The sequence below is a fragment of the Haemorhous mexicanus genome, chromosome 18 (assembly GCF_027477595.1).
Source record: "Haemorhous mexicanus isolate bHaeMex1 chromosome 18, bHaeMex1.pri, whole genome shotgun sequence".
Taxonomy (NCBI): Eukaryota; Metazoa; Chordata; class Aves; order Passeriformes; family Fringillidae; genus Haemorhous; species Haemorhous mexicanus.
This window is the reverse complement of record NC_082358.1, coordinates 15,377,962-15,392,012: the sequence shown is the minus strand read 5'-3', so window position 1 is coordinate 15,392,012 and position 14,051 is coordinate 15,377,962. Positions and strand designations below refer to the sequence as shown.

At 53.7% G+C, this 14,051-nt stretch overlaps 1 protein-coding gene across 1 annotated transcript in view; it reads right to left on the bottom strand.

Moving 5' to 3' along the window:
* The window catches only part of KCNB1 (potassium voltage-gated channel subfamily B member 1), a 100,035-nt gene extending 86,287 nt beyond the window's left edge, over window positions 1-13,748 (bottom strand). Inside the window, exons 1-2 of the mRNA XM_059862686.1 lie at window positions 13,332-13,748; window positions 11,780-12,441 (exon numbers count right to left, since the gene is read on the bottom strand). Of these exons, the coding sequence (XP_059718669.1) occupies window positions 11,780-12,346 (567 nt within the window). The 5' untranslated portion in view covers window positions 12,347-12,441; window positions 13,332-13,748. The remainder of the gene's footprint in view (window positions 1-11,779; window positions 12,442-13,331) is intronic.
* Window positions 13,749-14,051: the final 303 nt, after the last annotated feature.

Below are 14,051 nucleotides of genomic sequence, written 5' to 3'. Positions count from 1 at the left end.
CCACTTTACAGAAGCTCTTAAGAGCATCTTTAAAAATAACTATTAAGTCAAGTGGGTTTCCTTCCTGGCCATTCATTCATAGCCAGAAACTTCATTAAATGTGTTCTTTAGCTTGATGAACATGCAAAAATAATGCAATTGCATTATGAACACTGCCCCAGCGTTCAGCAGAGAGAAAAGAGAGGCCAAAGACCCCTCTGCTGAGACCTGATGCACTTGCCCAGCATGACAGAAATCTGATATTTGAGCAGGCATGTGCCTGCTTTGGCCAGGGCTGCAGATGTTAAACGAGACCCTTCCCTGGGATTGCAGGAAGTCTAAAGTTACACCTATAGAATAACATTGTGTGTAAACACAGACGGAGAGAGCTCAAACATGCCAGTTATCAAAATGCACTCTGATACCTGATGTGCTCTAGAATGCAGCACATCTTATGTTTGGGGGAAATATCTCAAATATCTCCTGATCAGGACAGCCCAAAGTGTCCTGTCCTGCTGAGCCACAGACAGGAACCTGGAGCCAGGGGGGGTGAGAGCACACACAGGGAGTGCTGGGTCTGTCAGCACCTTGGGTGCCATGCAGAATGCACCAGGCTTTTGGCCCTCAACAGCTCCCTTGGACAACACCTGCTTTGGCCAAGGCAGGGTACTAGGGCTCTGACCAGTAGGAATTAATCATAATTCCTAGGCTACACTTCATCTGCCTCAAATTTACCTTTGAGTAGGATCCAATATACCTGGAGTTACCAAACCCACCTCTTCATCGAAATAAACCAAAAGTAAATGCCACTCCTGTCACTTGACATCTCCTCCATGAGGAGAAATCAGGGGTTGATGTATCTAGAGTCTGCTGGTGCCACAGGGGGTTCAGCACTCCTGGGAAACTGGGCCCAGCCACGTCCTGGCAGCTCCCCCAGCCCCAACAGCACCTCTCTGAGTGCACCCCAAACCTGGCAGGTCCTTCCCAGGGCAGTCCCAGCCCAGCTGCCTCACAGAACAGGCAGCGCCTTCCCAAGACAGGGAGCCCTGCCAAACCTGCTGAGGTCAATCAGAGTCTGACCTGGGGAAGATCAGAGGCAAAGAATAACACCTGTGTGGTGACTGCCCCGAGTTTAGCTCAGCACCCTGGCAATGGGGTGAGCTACAGCTGCAGACTGAGCTGGCATTTGCTGGCAGAACATTGGTGCCCATTTACTTTTCATCTCTGCTCTACCCTAACAAAAACTGCTCCTAAGGGACGCCAGCCAAGGTAACGAGACAGAGGTGCTCCAGCAGCTGAGGCCAAGGAGTGAGAGGAAAGAACTAGGGTGAGTTTGCAGCCCACCTCTGCAGGACCCCCTGAAGCTCTTTGAGCAGAAGAGAAGGAGCAGCATTATGTGGGGACACCACAAAATCTTTGACATCCCCTGGTGGCCAGCTGGGGGTTACAGAGACCCTCTGTGGGACACTGCATGCACCTGCTGGACCCCTGGAGGGCCCCTCCTGCCCAGGGTGACAAACAGAGGCTCTCCTGGAGCAAGGATCAGTCAATCCCAGCGCTGAGGCAGCTTCAGAGACAGCTGCTGCCACCAGCCCTGCTGCTCTCAACCAGGACACACGGTCTGCTGCCAATCACAACTTCCCTCTTGCCAGCAGAGAAAATCCTGCCCTGGTCAAGAAAATCTCCTATCTGCTGTGTGCAGGCTCCAGAGGGAACAGCACTGCTGCACTGGCAGGGAGGCTGCTGGATTCACACAGAGTCCAGCACAAAGCCCTGCCCAGCCTGCTTTGCCTTTCCCTGCCTGGCTCTGGGAGATTTTCTTACTCACTGTGTCTTCTGCACTGTCATATTTCAGTGCAGATTGATAGCAAGAGTTACTGCACCAGGCAGGCGTGAGGATTACTTAATTAATGTTTGTGAAGCACTTTTAGATCCTCACATGAAAGCAGCTAGGAAACACAACATATAATTATTATGTATTATTAATAAACTTCTGGCACATTGACAGGAGGGAAGACAACGCTTCTCTTTTTTTATCCTTTTATTTTCCAAAAAGATTCAAGTTTTATGCTCTGAAGGACAGATTTCCCAAAAATTCACGAATAAGTACACAAGGAGTGAAAGCTCCCTGTTGCACCAGGAAGGCAGACAGCAAACACTGCCTGAGGAAGCGAGTTCCACTCCCCGTCAGCCCAGACCCTTGAGGCATCCATGGATTTTGAGAGTAGCCAGTTATGGAGAAGTGCAGGGATGTTGCTAGCAGTGGAAGTGGTCAAATGCACCAATTACAAGGAGCAGAGAGTTTGTTTAGTGTGTGGTCACTATGGTTGACAAAAGCATGCACTGCAGAAGCAATGAAGCGTGCAGAGCAAGAGATGGACATTTTCAAACAAACAGAAGAACCACAGCTGTGTGAACCAAGCTTTCAGAGCTGAGAATGTGCCAGACACAAGCCTGATTCCCAGAAATACACAGAAAGCCAATCTCAGACGGATTCCCAGGCAGCTCCACAGAAGGGGTCAGCTCTCATGTATTCCAGCTGCTGCTTGAACACGTATGGCTGGGATCCAGCTGCACCAGGGAAAAGGGGCCCAGAGATCAGGGGTGAATTACAGCTCTGCCCCTTCCTCCATCACAGACCCCGAAAGCCTCTGCAGCCTCTCCAAATAAGCCATGACAGTCACACTGCTCTACCTGGCAGGGCAGCTGGGAGGACAACACGGCCAGGACGGACAGACAGCAGAGAAGGACAGACAGTGGTACAGAAGGGTCCTCAGGGAGCCAAGCTGCTGCTCCTGGTGCCACTACACCTTTCCATTCCTGTTTGTGCTGCCATTGGATGCTATTGGACCCCCCAAGCGAAAGCACATGGAAAAGATTCCTTGCCATGGGAAGGGTGCTTACTGTACTTCCTGCCCCTACAAAAGATTTTAAGTGGTGGCACTGCAACAGACCTCTTTTCTCACGCCATTTTTAGCAACAAAAGGGGTTTTTAAGAGATACCCACAAGGAATCTTGAACTGAGCATTTGGTAAGCATAATCATGCTTTAGAGGCATTTTGCCTAGCAGTACCATTGAGGAAGCATTTCTGGTGTTTATGCTGTTTATGTACTGCAAATGAGATTTACAGCTCCATTCTGTACAAAAATGAACAAGAGCAAATGGACTTAAATAAAATAAAGCAAAACTAATCTGTGCTTTTGGCTAGAGACTCTGCACAAATCCTAGTCCAAACAATATTGAGTAAGTTCAACTCCTAATAACAGGAACTGATTATATACAGCAGAAAAAAAAAGAACTTTCAAATAAATTGTTCCTTCAATTTGCTTTGACTGTTCACCAGCTTTTGTTAGGGACACAGGTTTTTAATCAGATTAGACAGACACCTGATGGATGCTATCAACATTAGCTGAGCACCAGCAAGTGCTTGGTTTTGGCTTTGCTGTTCATTTGTCTTGCCCAAACACAGCCAAGAGCCCGAGAGCTGAGCTAAGGCCACCTTCCCCCACTGCAGTGCCAGCAGCTCAGGGAAGGGTCACAAATCATCCACAGCCCCAGACCAATAGTCCACATGACTGGACCAGAACAACTGCAGCCCTCAGCACAGCCCCACAGCAGTCACAGCAGGACTGGGAGAGGCTTGTGAACAGGGAAAGGGGGAACACCAAAAACTGCATCTCCATCTCCAAGGCCGGCTGGAAGGAGCTCCCAGGCTGCCCAAGCCATGCTCTGAGCTCTGCTCCTACCAAAGGAGCAGCTGGGGTGTCTGAGGAGACCCTGCTCCTGTTGGGTAACACTTGGGTCACTCATTGCATTGGCCGTGCTCAGAGCAGAGCTGCTTGCACAGATTGGCTCTTCATTGAAAAGAAATAACTTCCTCTTAGAGGCTGAGTTTGGTGAAAAGGAACCCCCCACGGGTGGGCAGGTTTAATGGGTGTTCATACATCCCAACGTGTAGTGCAGCAGTTATGTGTGGGACTTACTTGAGCCTTTCACAGCACAGGTTTCCCTGTGTGTTGGGCTGACATCTGCACTCCCTTGCTGCTCCAAACACTTCAGCAGCATCCCCTCCCTGGAGCCAGAGCTGCCTGGAAACACCCAGTACAGACCTGCTTTTAGCTCCAGCAGAGGAAAACCTGCTCTTTTTCTGTAACCACTCATCCCCCAAACCTGAGCAGGGCTTCCAGCACTTTCCTGTGCAGGCTCCTTTCAGTGGGAATGCCTGTGCTAAAACAGCAAGTGGGCTGTTTCCTCTCTCCATGCCCTGGATGAACTGTCAGAGGGCTGCCAGCCCCCTGCCCTCTGTAGGATCTCATGGTGGGCAGTGCAGGGAGCACGGGAAGCTCATCCAGACCATGAAAAAGTCCTGGTGACACAGGAGACTGGGAAGGCAGGGTCCCCCCAGCCCTGCCCAGCCTTCCCAGTGACCTTGGGCAATGGTCACCTCCTCACTTTAAGATGGGGATAATACACATATCACAGGTTTGTCCTGGCCTTAACTAATCCATCTTTTCGAAGCACTTTGAGAGCTTTGCTTGATGAGCACAGACACTATAATACTCATCTGTTCCCAATACATCCACTGGGAGTGTTACCCTCCACAGAACCAGGACTGGGGCTGCTGGTGTTATTGGGGACATAGAAAATAAATCTGCTTGGGAACTGAGTGCCTGGGGAGGGGCCATAGCCAGGCACCAAGGCACAGTGCTTACCTCAGCCCTCTGCCAGGCTGTCCCTACAGCAAAGGGTAGGATTTCTCATTAGAAATCACAACAAGACCTCACCAAGGCATTCTTGTAAACACGTTCAGCAGGTACCAGGCTGTGCAGGAGACAGCAGAGGCCAAAAGAGAAGCTGGGAAAGCGGGGAGGAAGCAGAGACCAGGCCAGCTCAGGGGGAAGCTCTCTGCAAGGTTTGCAATTGCTGCACTGAGGGACTGGGAATGCCAGGAGGGAAACACGAGGCTGCTGCCCCAGGGGCTGAGCTCAGGGCAAGGTCAGCCCAAGGATGGAGAGTGCCAGGGCTAGAGCAGCTTGGGCAGGCCAGCGAGGCACTGGGGAGTGGGCAGGGGGTGCCAGCAGCCCCTCAGCGCCTGGCTCAGCAGCGTGGAGCCCCTTCTGCCCCGGCCCCAGAGCTCACCCAGCCCCAGCTGCTGCTCCCAGCCCTGGGGCACCCCTGGGAAACCACACTGACCCAGGAGGGAGCTGAGCCTCCGGCTGCTCTAGGAGCCAAACCACACACCTCTCATCACACCCCATCCTCACCTGCCTCAGCATGACAACATGGGGGCAGAGCTCCTGAGGGAAGGCTCACACTGCTGCTTGCCCAAGCACAGCAGCCCCACTGAGCTGCTGCTGCTGCCAGGCCTCTCCACAGAGTAAATCACTGTGACTGTGTTTATTGTAAGAACTAAGTGATCAGCTGTGAACTTTCTTTGACATAAATATTTTGCCATTAGCCATGACAAATAGCAACGCTGATGCTGTAAAAGTAACATTGGGTTATTCCTCTCCATGGGGGCACCCACATCATGAGAAGTCAGAAGGAAATTGTGATTGGAGAAATGGGTAAAAGGAAGACTGCGACAGCAAGGAAATTTGTCCACTGTGTGAGAAGAGTTAAGAGGAGAATGGATTTTTCCACAGAGCTCTGGACACTGTGGTGGTGAGCACAGGGCAGGGCCTGGCCCCTGTGCAGGAGCTTTACACAGGTACCTGCCAAAGCTACACCTGCACGTTGTGCACATTACACCACACCAGCAGATCCTGGGGGGTTGGGCCCAGCACTTTGCTTCTGGATCCCATTATTACTAAACCTGTGCAGTTACAGCTGAAAAAACAGGAATTTTTCATTGTTGCAACATTTTCTACTTTTTGACTGCTGATGTTGGCACCCCAAACCCTGTCTGCTCTCGGGCTGAACAGGATGGGAGAACACTGAGCAGCGAGGGGAATTAATTTCTCAGAGATTTTTTCCAAAGGTACAAATGAGAGCTGGTGCTTTAAAAATAGCATCAACTATACTTCTATAGCACACATCCTCCAAGGAATTCAGCCCAAGCATGCAAGCTTGTCACTTCCCTCCAGAGGCAGGCAGGCTCTCACGGATGTGGATGCTCAGGCAGGACCACAAACCCCCTCCAGGCTCCCCTAGCAGGGAGGTACAGAGAAGTTAAAAATGCAGCAGGGTGCCAACACACACGTGTTCATGCATGCTGGTACTCCATGGACTGGATGGAAGTGCATCAAACGAAGCACAAGGCCCAGCCATTAACTCTCCTTTGACAGGATTCTCTAGAGACCACAGAGCTGCAGGCTTGGATGGGAAACAGCTGAACCCAAACCACCTCAGGAAGGAAACTGCCTGCCTGGATCCAGGGGCTGAAACAAGAGCTCTGGGGAGAGCATCCCCTCGGACAGGTGAGGATCCCACCTGGAGCCAGCTCACCCTTGGCAGGTGCAGCCCGTGCAGGAGGCAATGCTGTGTCACAAGGACTCCCAGCAAGACTCTTCAGAGCCAGGAAAGAACCACAGGACACAGCTGCCAAGCTGGCAGTTTTACCAGGGTGGGGCTGGGGGTTTTCTCCCCCAGCTGGGGATTGTGGGGGCTATAATGGAGAGCAGTTCTGGGAGCTGGCAGCACAGCAATACACTCTGGGCAGGTCCACCAGTGAGACAGACACAGAGGACATTGCAGGGAACTAAACATAGGAATTAGGGCTCCCCAGACAAAAGATTTAAGTCCACTGGAAGGACAAGACCCAGAAAGCAGCTGCAAGATGAAAAGAGATTGATCCAGAACAGAAATCACTTGTGTGTCCACAGGACAGGGCTGTGCTAGAAGCCCAGCGATAAGCTACAGACCAAAGTGGCAAATCCCTGAACCCAGGGGACAGGCTTTGGAATGAGGCTCTGCTTCTGAGGATCTCTGAAGATATGAGTTCCTTTTGGATGAAGGGAAAAAGTCTCCTATATATAGCAAAAAAGCCAAGGCAGTAGCTGCATCACACTAAAAAAAGTTACAGATGGAGGCAAAATATGGGCAATCTGCCTTTAATGGTCAAAGCCAGCCTGTGCCCTGAGCTGGGACCCTTGGAGACAGACAGGACACAGCTCAGATGTGACCCCTGCGATTCAGGAGAGGGGTTTCCTCTGCCAAATGCTAAATTCAGGCAGGTTTAGAGATGAATGAAAACTGCACACCATAAGGGAGGGCCAGGAATAGAAAGCCCATGTGGGGGAAGAACGCTCTAGATGTAGCAAACGCATCTCCAAGAGGCTTTTATCATTCTTATTTTGTCACTACTATCAACAATAATAAGAAAAGAGCTTACAGAGCATCCTCCCCAGTCCCTGAGCAATGCATCCAGAGATTAGCAGCAGAGAGCAGTGGGCAGCAGAGAAAAGCTGTTCAAGGAATGTAGAGGCATGCATAATGAGATTACCGAATTGGAGTTGCATGTTTTCAAGGATAAATGTGATATTATTGCACTGGCAAAGGCATAGCAGGAGCAGGGGAAGAGATGAGAAATAGCCTGTCAGAAGGGAGGGATCACTGCAGCTGAGCTCCCAACAGGACAGGGACAAGTGGGAAGTGGAGGCAGCGAGGAGGAAAGGAAGTGCACATCCTACTTGACATGCAGATATGCAGAGAAGCTTTTTGCAAAGTGGGTGATGTCATCGTGTTTTTCTCAGCCTTCAGGACAGCAAGAGAAAAATAGATGAAACCAGCACATGCAGAGGAGTCTGTAAGACGAGCAGACTTCCCCCCCACACTCCATGCAACACTAATTGCTCAAATATTGATCGGGGAAATCATTTGTAAGGACTAAAGGAGGAAAAGAAATACTTTCCTCTTTAGAAGCAAAAAGGGCAACGTTCCTGCAGAGCTGCTGGAAAGGCCCAGGTGATCGGGGAATTTCCAGAACCATAGATGCTAACCTAAGATTTTGAGCTGGTCCAATTTGTTATTTGTTTATACTGGAGAGCTCAAACAACTGCAGCCTTTTCTTTTTCAGGATAGCACAGACATGAAGTCTAGTTGGAATTACAGCTAGGCTGGTTCTCCCAAGGGCCAGGCAGGTGAGGGACCCGTGGATCCTAACTAGCCTTGGTTGGGGAAAGCAGCAGCTTCAGAGGTGACTTTGGCAAGCCAGGACTGGTAGCCGGGCTGAGGGTGACAGGAGCCAGCTGCCCAAGCTTAGCCCTGGCAAGGGAAGGAGCAATTAGGACTAAAAGCCCAAACCAGGATGCTGGAGCTGTCTAACCCTACTGCCCTGGCATGGACACTACGCCCGAGGAAAAGCAGCAGCTCTGCCTGGCTTCTGGAGAGCTGCTCTGCTTTCCTGACAAAAGGAAAGCTGCCATGCAACAAAGTGTGAGAGCTACTCCAGAAAATATCTGCACCTCGTCAGCTTCTAGAGTAAACCATGACAGAAGCGAGCACCAGAGTCCTCTGTGGTTAAAAATGGATGTTGTGAGTACACCAAAGCACATGAAGAATACTATTTAAAAAACAAAACCAAGAATCAACCACCAAACTATTAAGATAGACTGGGAGAATGATAAAAATAAGCATGAACATGCAAAACCAGTGATTGCAGGAAGAGGAGGAAGCATCCACAAAGCCTGCAGTGAATGTTTGTCAGGGATATGCAGGCAAATAACCACAGGAAACGGGAGAATCAGATCCTATAAAATATATGCTAAGGTTAGAAGGAGATGAACACAGTTTTATTTAATAACTGCCTGATACTTTTTTCATTTGACAGAGGCAAGTCCCTGGAGTGCTGCATTCTGTGCCCGGGGTTCCCTGTGGGCAGGTGGGTGCAGGGCAGCACAGAGCATCCCAGCCCAAGGCACGGGGCTGAACTGAAACCCCTCTGGGCACTGGGTGCTGCTCCTGACTGCCCCGGCCGAGCTGGAGCCGTGCTGGGGGTCTGGCACCTCCCGGGGGGACAGAGGGGCCAGCTGTGCCCTCCCTGCTGGGGGGGGACAGCCCCAGAGCCTCCTCTGCAAACCTGGGGCCTCTCGAGGAGTGGGAATTGGGAGATCCAGGGGGCTCTCCCCAGGCACAGACACAGAAGCCTCACACATAAATAAGAGCCTGCTTGCCACGATGGTTGGTTTAAAAGGCAGACAGAGTAATCAGAAGATATGGGTACATCTCCAGGGGATAAGAAAGCAACAAAAACGAAGGTCTGGGGGACTCTTCTCTTATTTGAATGCTATGTTACAACCTGGGGTATGCCACATATTGTCCCATTTAAATAAATAATAAAAAAAAATCCTTAAAAACCAAAACCAACAAAAGGCATCCAAGAATAAAAAAGGCAAAAAAAGGCAAACCCAAGTCCCTGAAAACCAAACAAATAAAAAACAAGTCTGTCTGTTTAACTGGTCCCAGTATAACCCAGGAGTAAGCTGGTATGGAGGGGTGAGATGTGGTGTTGTGCAGAAAATGTTAAAACACAGCCAGTGCTGTCAGCCAGAGACCCTGGTTTGGTCTGGGACAACCTGTACCCGTTGTCTGGACTTCTTAAAGAGAACATGAAGGTATCTGTGTCTGTTGCATGGAAAACCCTTTGCACTGAGCTGAACAACTCTGAAGAGAAAAAATAAACAAGAGTAGTTCAGATTTCCCCAACAGCAGTTTTAGGACCTGGCGTGACATTAAACCTCACAACAGTTTACTTTGTTCCTTCCCATAGGAACACTTTGAGCTCCCAGACCTGGCAAAGCAGAGGGAGCCTGGTTTAGGAGAGGTGACAGGAGCTCCTGGAGGCCGGTGGCCCCTGCACGAGTGCTGCACTGAGCAGGCAGCTGGGGAAGGCTGGCCCGGAGCTGCCAGCCAGGGGCTCAGACTGAGCTCACACTCCCTGCAGGGCAGCCTGGCACAGCTGCACAGGGCAGGTAACGGGTCAGGCTGCCAGTGCCTCTCCCCATGTCCTTCCACCAGAGGCTGAAGGGTGAGTCCAACCTATTCAATGTGGGGATTGAATTCTCGGGCAGGTGATCAAAGCTAAGGGCATCCTCTGGCACGAGGGAGAGGCAATCCACCAGCAGGGAGCAAATCGGATAAAGAACAGGCTTAGCAGAGCTGCTGTCCCTGCCTAAGCTAATTGTTCATCAGGCCTGCTTGCCCTGCCACCACATGAGATGAGTGGGAACCCGTGTCTGCGAGCTGCTGCAGTATCTGAGGTTTGAGAACACACAGCATCACTTTCATTGCAGTAATGAAGGCACAGAATGGCAGCTGTAAATGCTAAGGGTAATGATGCATTACCATTCCCTCTCAATTAATCCAGAGCCTGCAATGCCAGCTGCACTTACTCGGGAATTTTCTCAGAAAATGAAGCTAGAGTATTTCATTTATAAATCACAAAAGACACTTATTTGGCAAGAATGACCCTTGCTCATATACAATAAATCATGAACATCAACAGTCTCTAATGGATTTTGAGTCCGTGCCACAGACAGCAAAGCCTGGGGCCTGTGTTTCAGGATTCCAGGACTGTGCCAAAGGAACCTTATAAATTATTAATATGTTCATCACGGTGTCATCTGTGCCACTGGAGAGATAGAGGCACTCTGGGGCTCTGTTTGACATTAAAAAAGTGATAATGGGTTCAGCAGGCAGACCATGCCTCCCCTTCCCGTGCTGGGCTGAGCCAGTCCACACCTCATGAAATCCCTTCCCCAAAGTTTCATACATGCTCTTGGTTCACTACGTGCAGCATTTTGGGAAGAGAAAAAAGGAGGTAAAGAAGTCTGTTTTCACAGGTAGCCCATGCAAGCCAGACTCGTAAGGGATGGAGCCAAGGTCTGCGTTTGCAGATGTTTGTACAGAGAGAGAGCAGAACAGAGGTAGCCAGGGCTTCTTGTGACTTCTCTGCCATACAGAGAGGACGTGGTTTTACAGAAAATGCAAGTTTTGGTCCCTACTGCTCAGTCTCTCATGCTTTTCAGTTATTCATCCCACAGTTTTCAACCTCTCCCCCTTCACTTTTGTCCCCATGGTTACTGAATCACTGTGTTCACAGAGATTTTCCTCACTAAAGAAAATGTGACTAACATGAGGCAGCTAAATTATCAGAGCCAACTCTGACATTGGTTTCTCCCAACATGGATCTTATCTTCAAAATGCCTTCAAGTAGATCCATCCACTGGAACTTCAGAGTAAGCAGCACTTCAGCTATTGACAGAGCTGCATCACTTGCACAGGGAAGATTTTAACAAGGCTGGAATCAGGTAGAGGACGAAATTCAAACACCAACTTTAGCAGACATGCAGCCTAGGAGTGCGTGATACAAATAACTAGGAGATACATTTCACTACCAAAAAAAAATGCAATTAAGCCCTGGAATGGGAGGCAATATTTCCCCACTGCACCTGGGTCTAGGAGTTCAAGCAGAAGTGGGTTCTTGAAAGCCAATTTGGTTAAGCAGCAGAAGACTCACACGTTTTAGGCCCAAAGAAATCTCTATTACAAACTGCACCAATACAGTGGGTAACAAGTCTAAAATGCCCAGCCCCAGCAGTCTGTGCACACTGACCCACTGCTCAGAGGAGCTTCTCCCACACTGAGCAGCCTGAGCTGGGAGGCTCAAACCAGATCCCTTCCAAACCACCAAAAAACCACCCCAAAACCATTGAAATTCATTTGTATATGAGAGGCCATCCTCCCCTTCACTCACAGCATCCATCCAGCCACGAGTGCCCAGACACTAAAGCAAGGGCAGCACCTCAGGGAGCATCACCAGTCAGGCGCCAGTAGACAACAGAGATGTGGAACGCTTACCTTGGCCGCTACGGAGGAGTTGGGCTTCTCCAGGAGGTCCCAGAGCTTTTTCCTTTTCTCAGCACAGCAAGTGTTATCGAATTCCTCCCCTTCCCTTTCCCTCAGGGTCTCTGCTTCTCTCTTCAGCTCCTCATTCATCTGCTCTTTCTTCTGGTGGTAGCGGGCCTGGCAGCAGGACTCCAGGTAGATCTCGTCCACCCCCCAGTAGTCCAGCTCCTGGCTGAAGGACAAGGCGCACATCTCCTCCATCATGTGCAGCTTGCCGGTGCGATAGAAGTTCAAGATCGAGGTGAATGCCCCGGGATGCCTGTCGAAGAAGTACTCGTTCTCCTCCAGGTTGTAGTCGTCGCAGATCTCCATGAGGGAGTCGTGCGTGTTGCAGTCTCTGAGCTTACCCAGCCTGGTCCGCGGCAACCTGTCCAAGGTCCGCCAGAGAACCTCGTGGGCCAGCCCCCCCACGTTGAGCTTGACCCTTCGGGAGCAGGCCTTGCTCCTGACGATCTCGGTGGGGTCCGGAGGCAAAGAGGTAGTAGAGCGAGATCCATGCTTATTCATCCCCAGAGGCATCGCTGGTCCCGCTCGGGCTGGACGCGGCACGGTGCGGCGCGGGGCAGGGCGCGGGGCCGGCTCTGCTCACCTCTCCCTGCCCTCCATGCCCGGAGCTGCAAGAGAGGCCGCGCGTGGGTCCCCGCCCGCCGCCCCCGCCGCGCCCGCGGGCGGGGAGCGGGGCCGCCAATGGCGGGGGGGCGGCGGCGCTGTCCGCCCGCCGGTGCTGAACCGCGCCCGGCCCGGCTCCGAGCCCGGCCCGCTCCACGTGCGGCCGGCCGCTGCCGCCGAGCTCCCCCGGGCGGCGGCCGGGGGTCCCCCCCGCCCCGGCGGGCTGCGGAGCTCGGGCACGGCCCCGAGAGCCTCTCCGGGTGCCGGCTCGGGCGCGGGGCTGCCCCGAACACCGCTCGGCGATGCGCCCCGAGAGGCGCCGGGCCGCCGGCCGGGGATGCGCTGGCTCCGGGCTCCCATCGCGGAGCGCCCGGCCCCGCCGGACCCCGCGTGTCCCCGCGACCCAGCCCGAGCGGCCCCCGGGGCTGCCCCCCGCCCTGCCCGGCCGTGGGGGCTGCGGAGGCTTTTAGTAACTCCGTAGAGATTTCCCGAGGAAAGAGCTGGGGCAGGGAAATGGGAGGATTTACAGCCACTCTAACGACGCGCTCTGCCTCTCTGGGCTGCCCAGGGACGCCCCCCAGGCCCCCCACACCGGCCTCTGCATAACCGGGAAAGCAACGAAAACGGGAATAAGGAAAAACCCCGAGCCTGTCTTAGGGAGCCGGGTGGCTCCTGACAGCCCCGAGCACTGTTGCTTACACAAGATGGCACGAAGAGAAGCCCCGGCGCAGACAGGAGCGGCTCCCCCGTGCACCGCCGGCACAGCTCGGGGCTCGGCCCCGTCCCCATCGACCCAGTTCCCCCCAGCCCCAAAACCGGAGCCCCGCCGCTTCCTCCGGCCGCCGCACACGGGGAGAGGCTCGCGTGGCCCGGCCCGAGCCCAGCCCTCACCTACCTCCTCCTGCGGGCTCCCGGCGAGGCGGTGCGGGGCGTGCGGGGCCGAGGGCGGCTACATCCTGCGGCGGGGCGGGCGGCAGGGGCGGCCCCGCTCGCATCCCCCCGCGGGCAGCCTCAAGGCGGAGGGATGGCGGCGGCGCTCCCGGCTGTCCGCGGAGCCCAGGGGGAGGGGAAGGGAAGCGAGGTAAATCGGGTCCTTCGGCAGGAAGCTTTCCGAGGCCTTCCCTCGGCTGCGGCTCCTCGCTCCTACCCGCAGCCAGCGCCGGAGCCGCGTCTGCGCCCGCCCCCCGGCCCCGTCCCCGGGCAGACACAGAGGGGAGCCCCGGCGCTGCCGGCCGCTGCCTCGGCTCGGCGATCAACAAGTGCAGCCCGCGGCTCCGGCGCGGCCGTGCGCGGCTGTCCCGCGCGGGGCGGAGGGCTCGGGGCCGGGGCCGGGCAGCTCCACCGTGAGCCGGAGCCCAGCATTGCAGCGCGGGGCCGCCCCGCTCCGCCGGCCCCGCTCCGCTCCGCCGGGCCCTGCCTGCGGCGGCGGGGCCGCTCCGCAGCTCCCGGAGAGCAAGAGCGGCGGCGAGTGCCCCAGGGAAGCCGAGAGCCCAGGCAGCCCGGCAGGGCCCCGCCGCCTGCCAGGCGGTTCCGAGCCGAGCCGGGAGCAGCGGAGCTCAGGGAGGTTGCTCATCGCCCCGGGTGTGAGGGCGAACCGGGCCCTCGCCCCCACCCC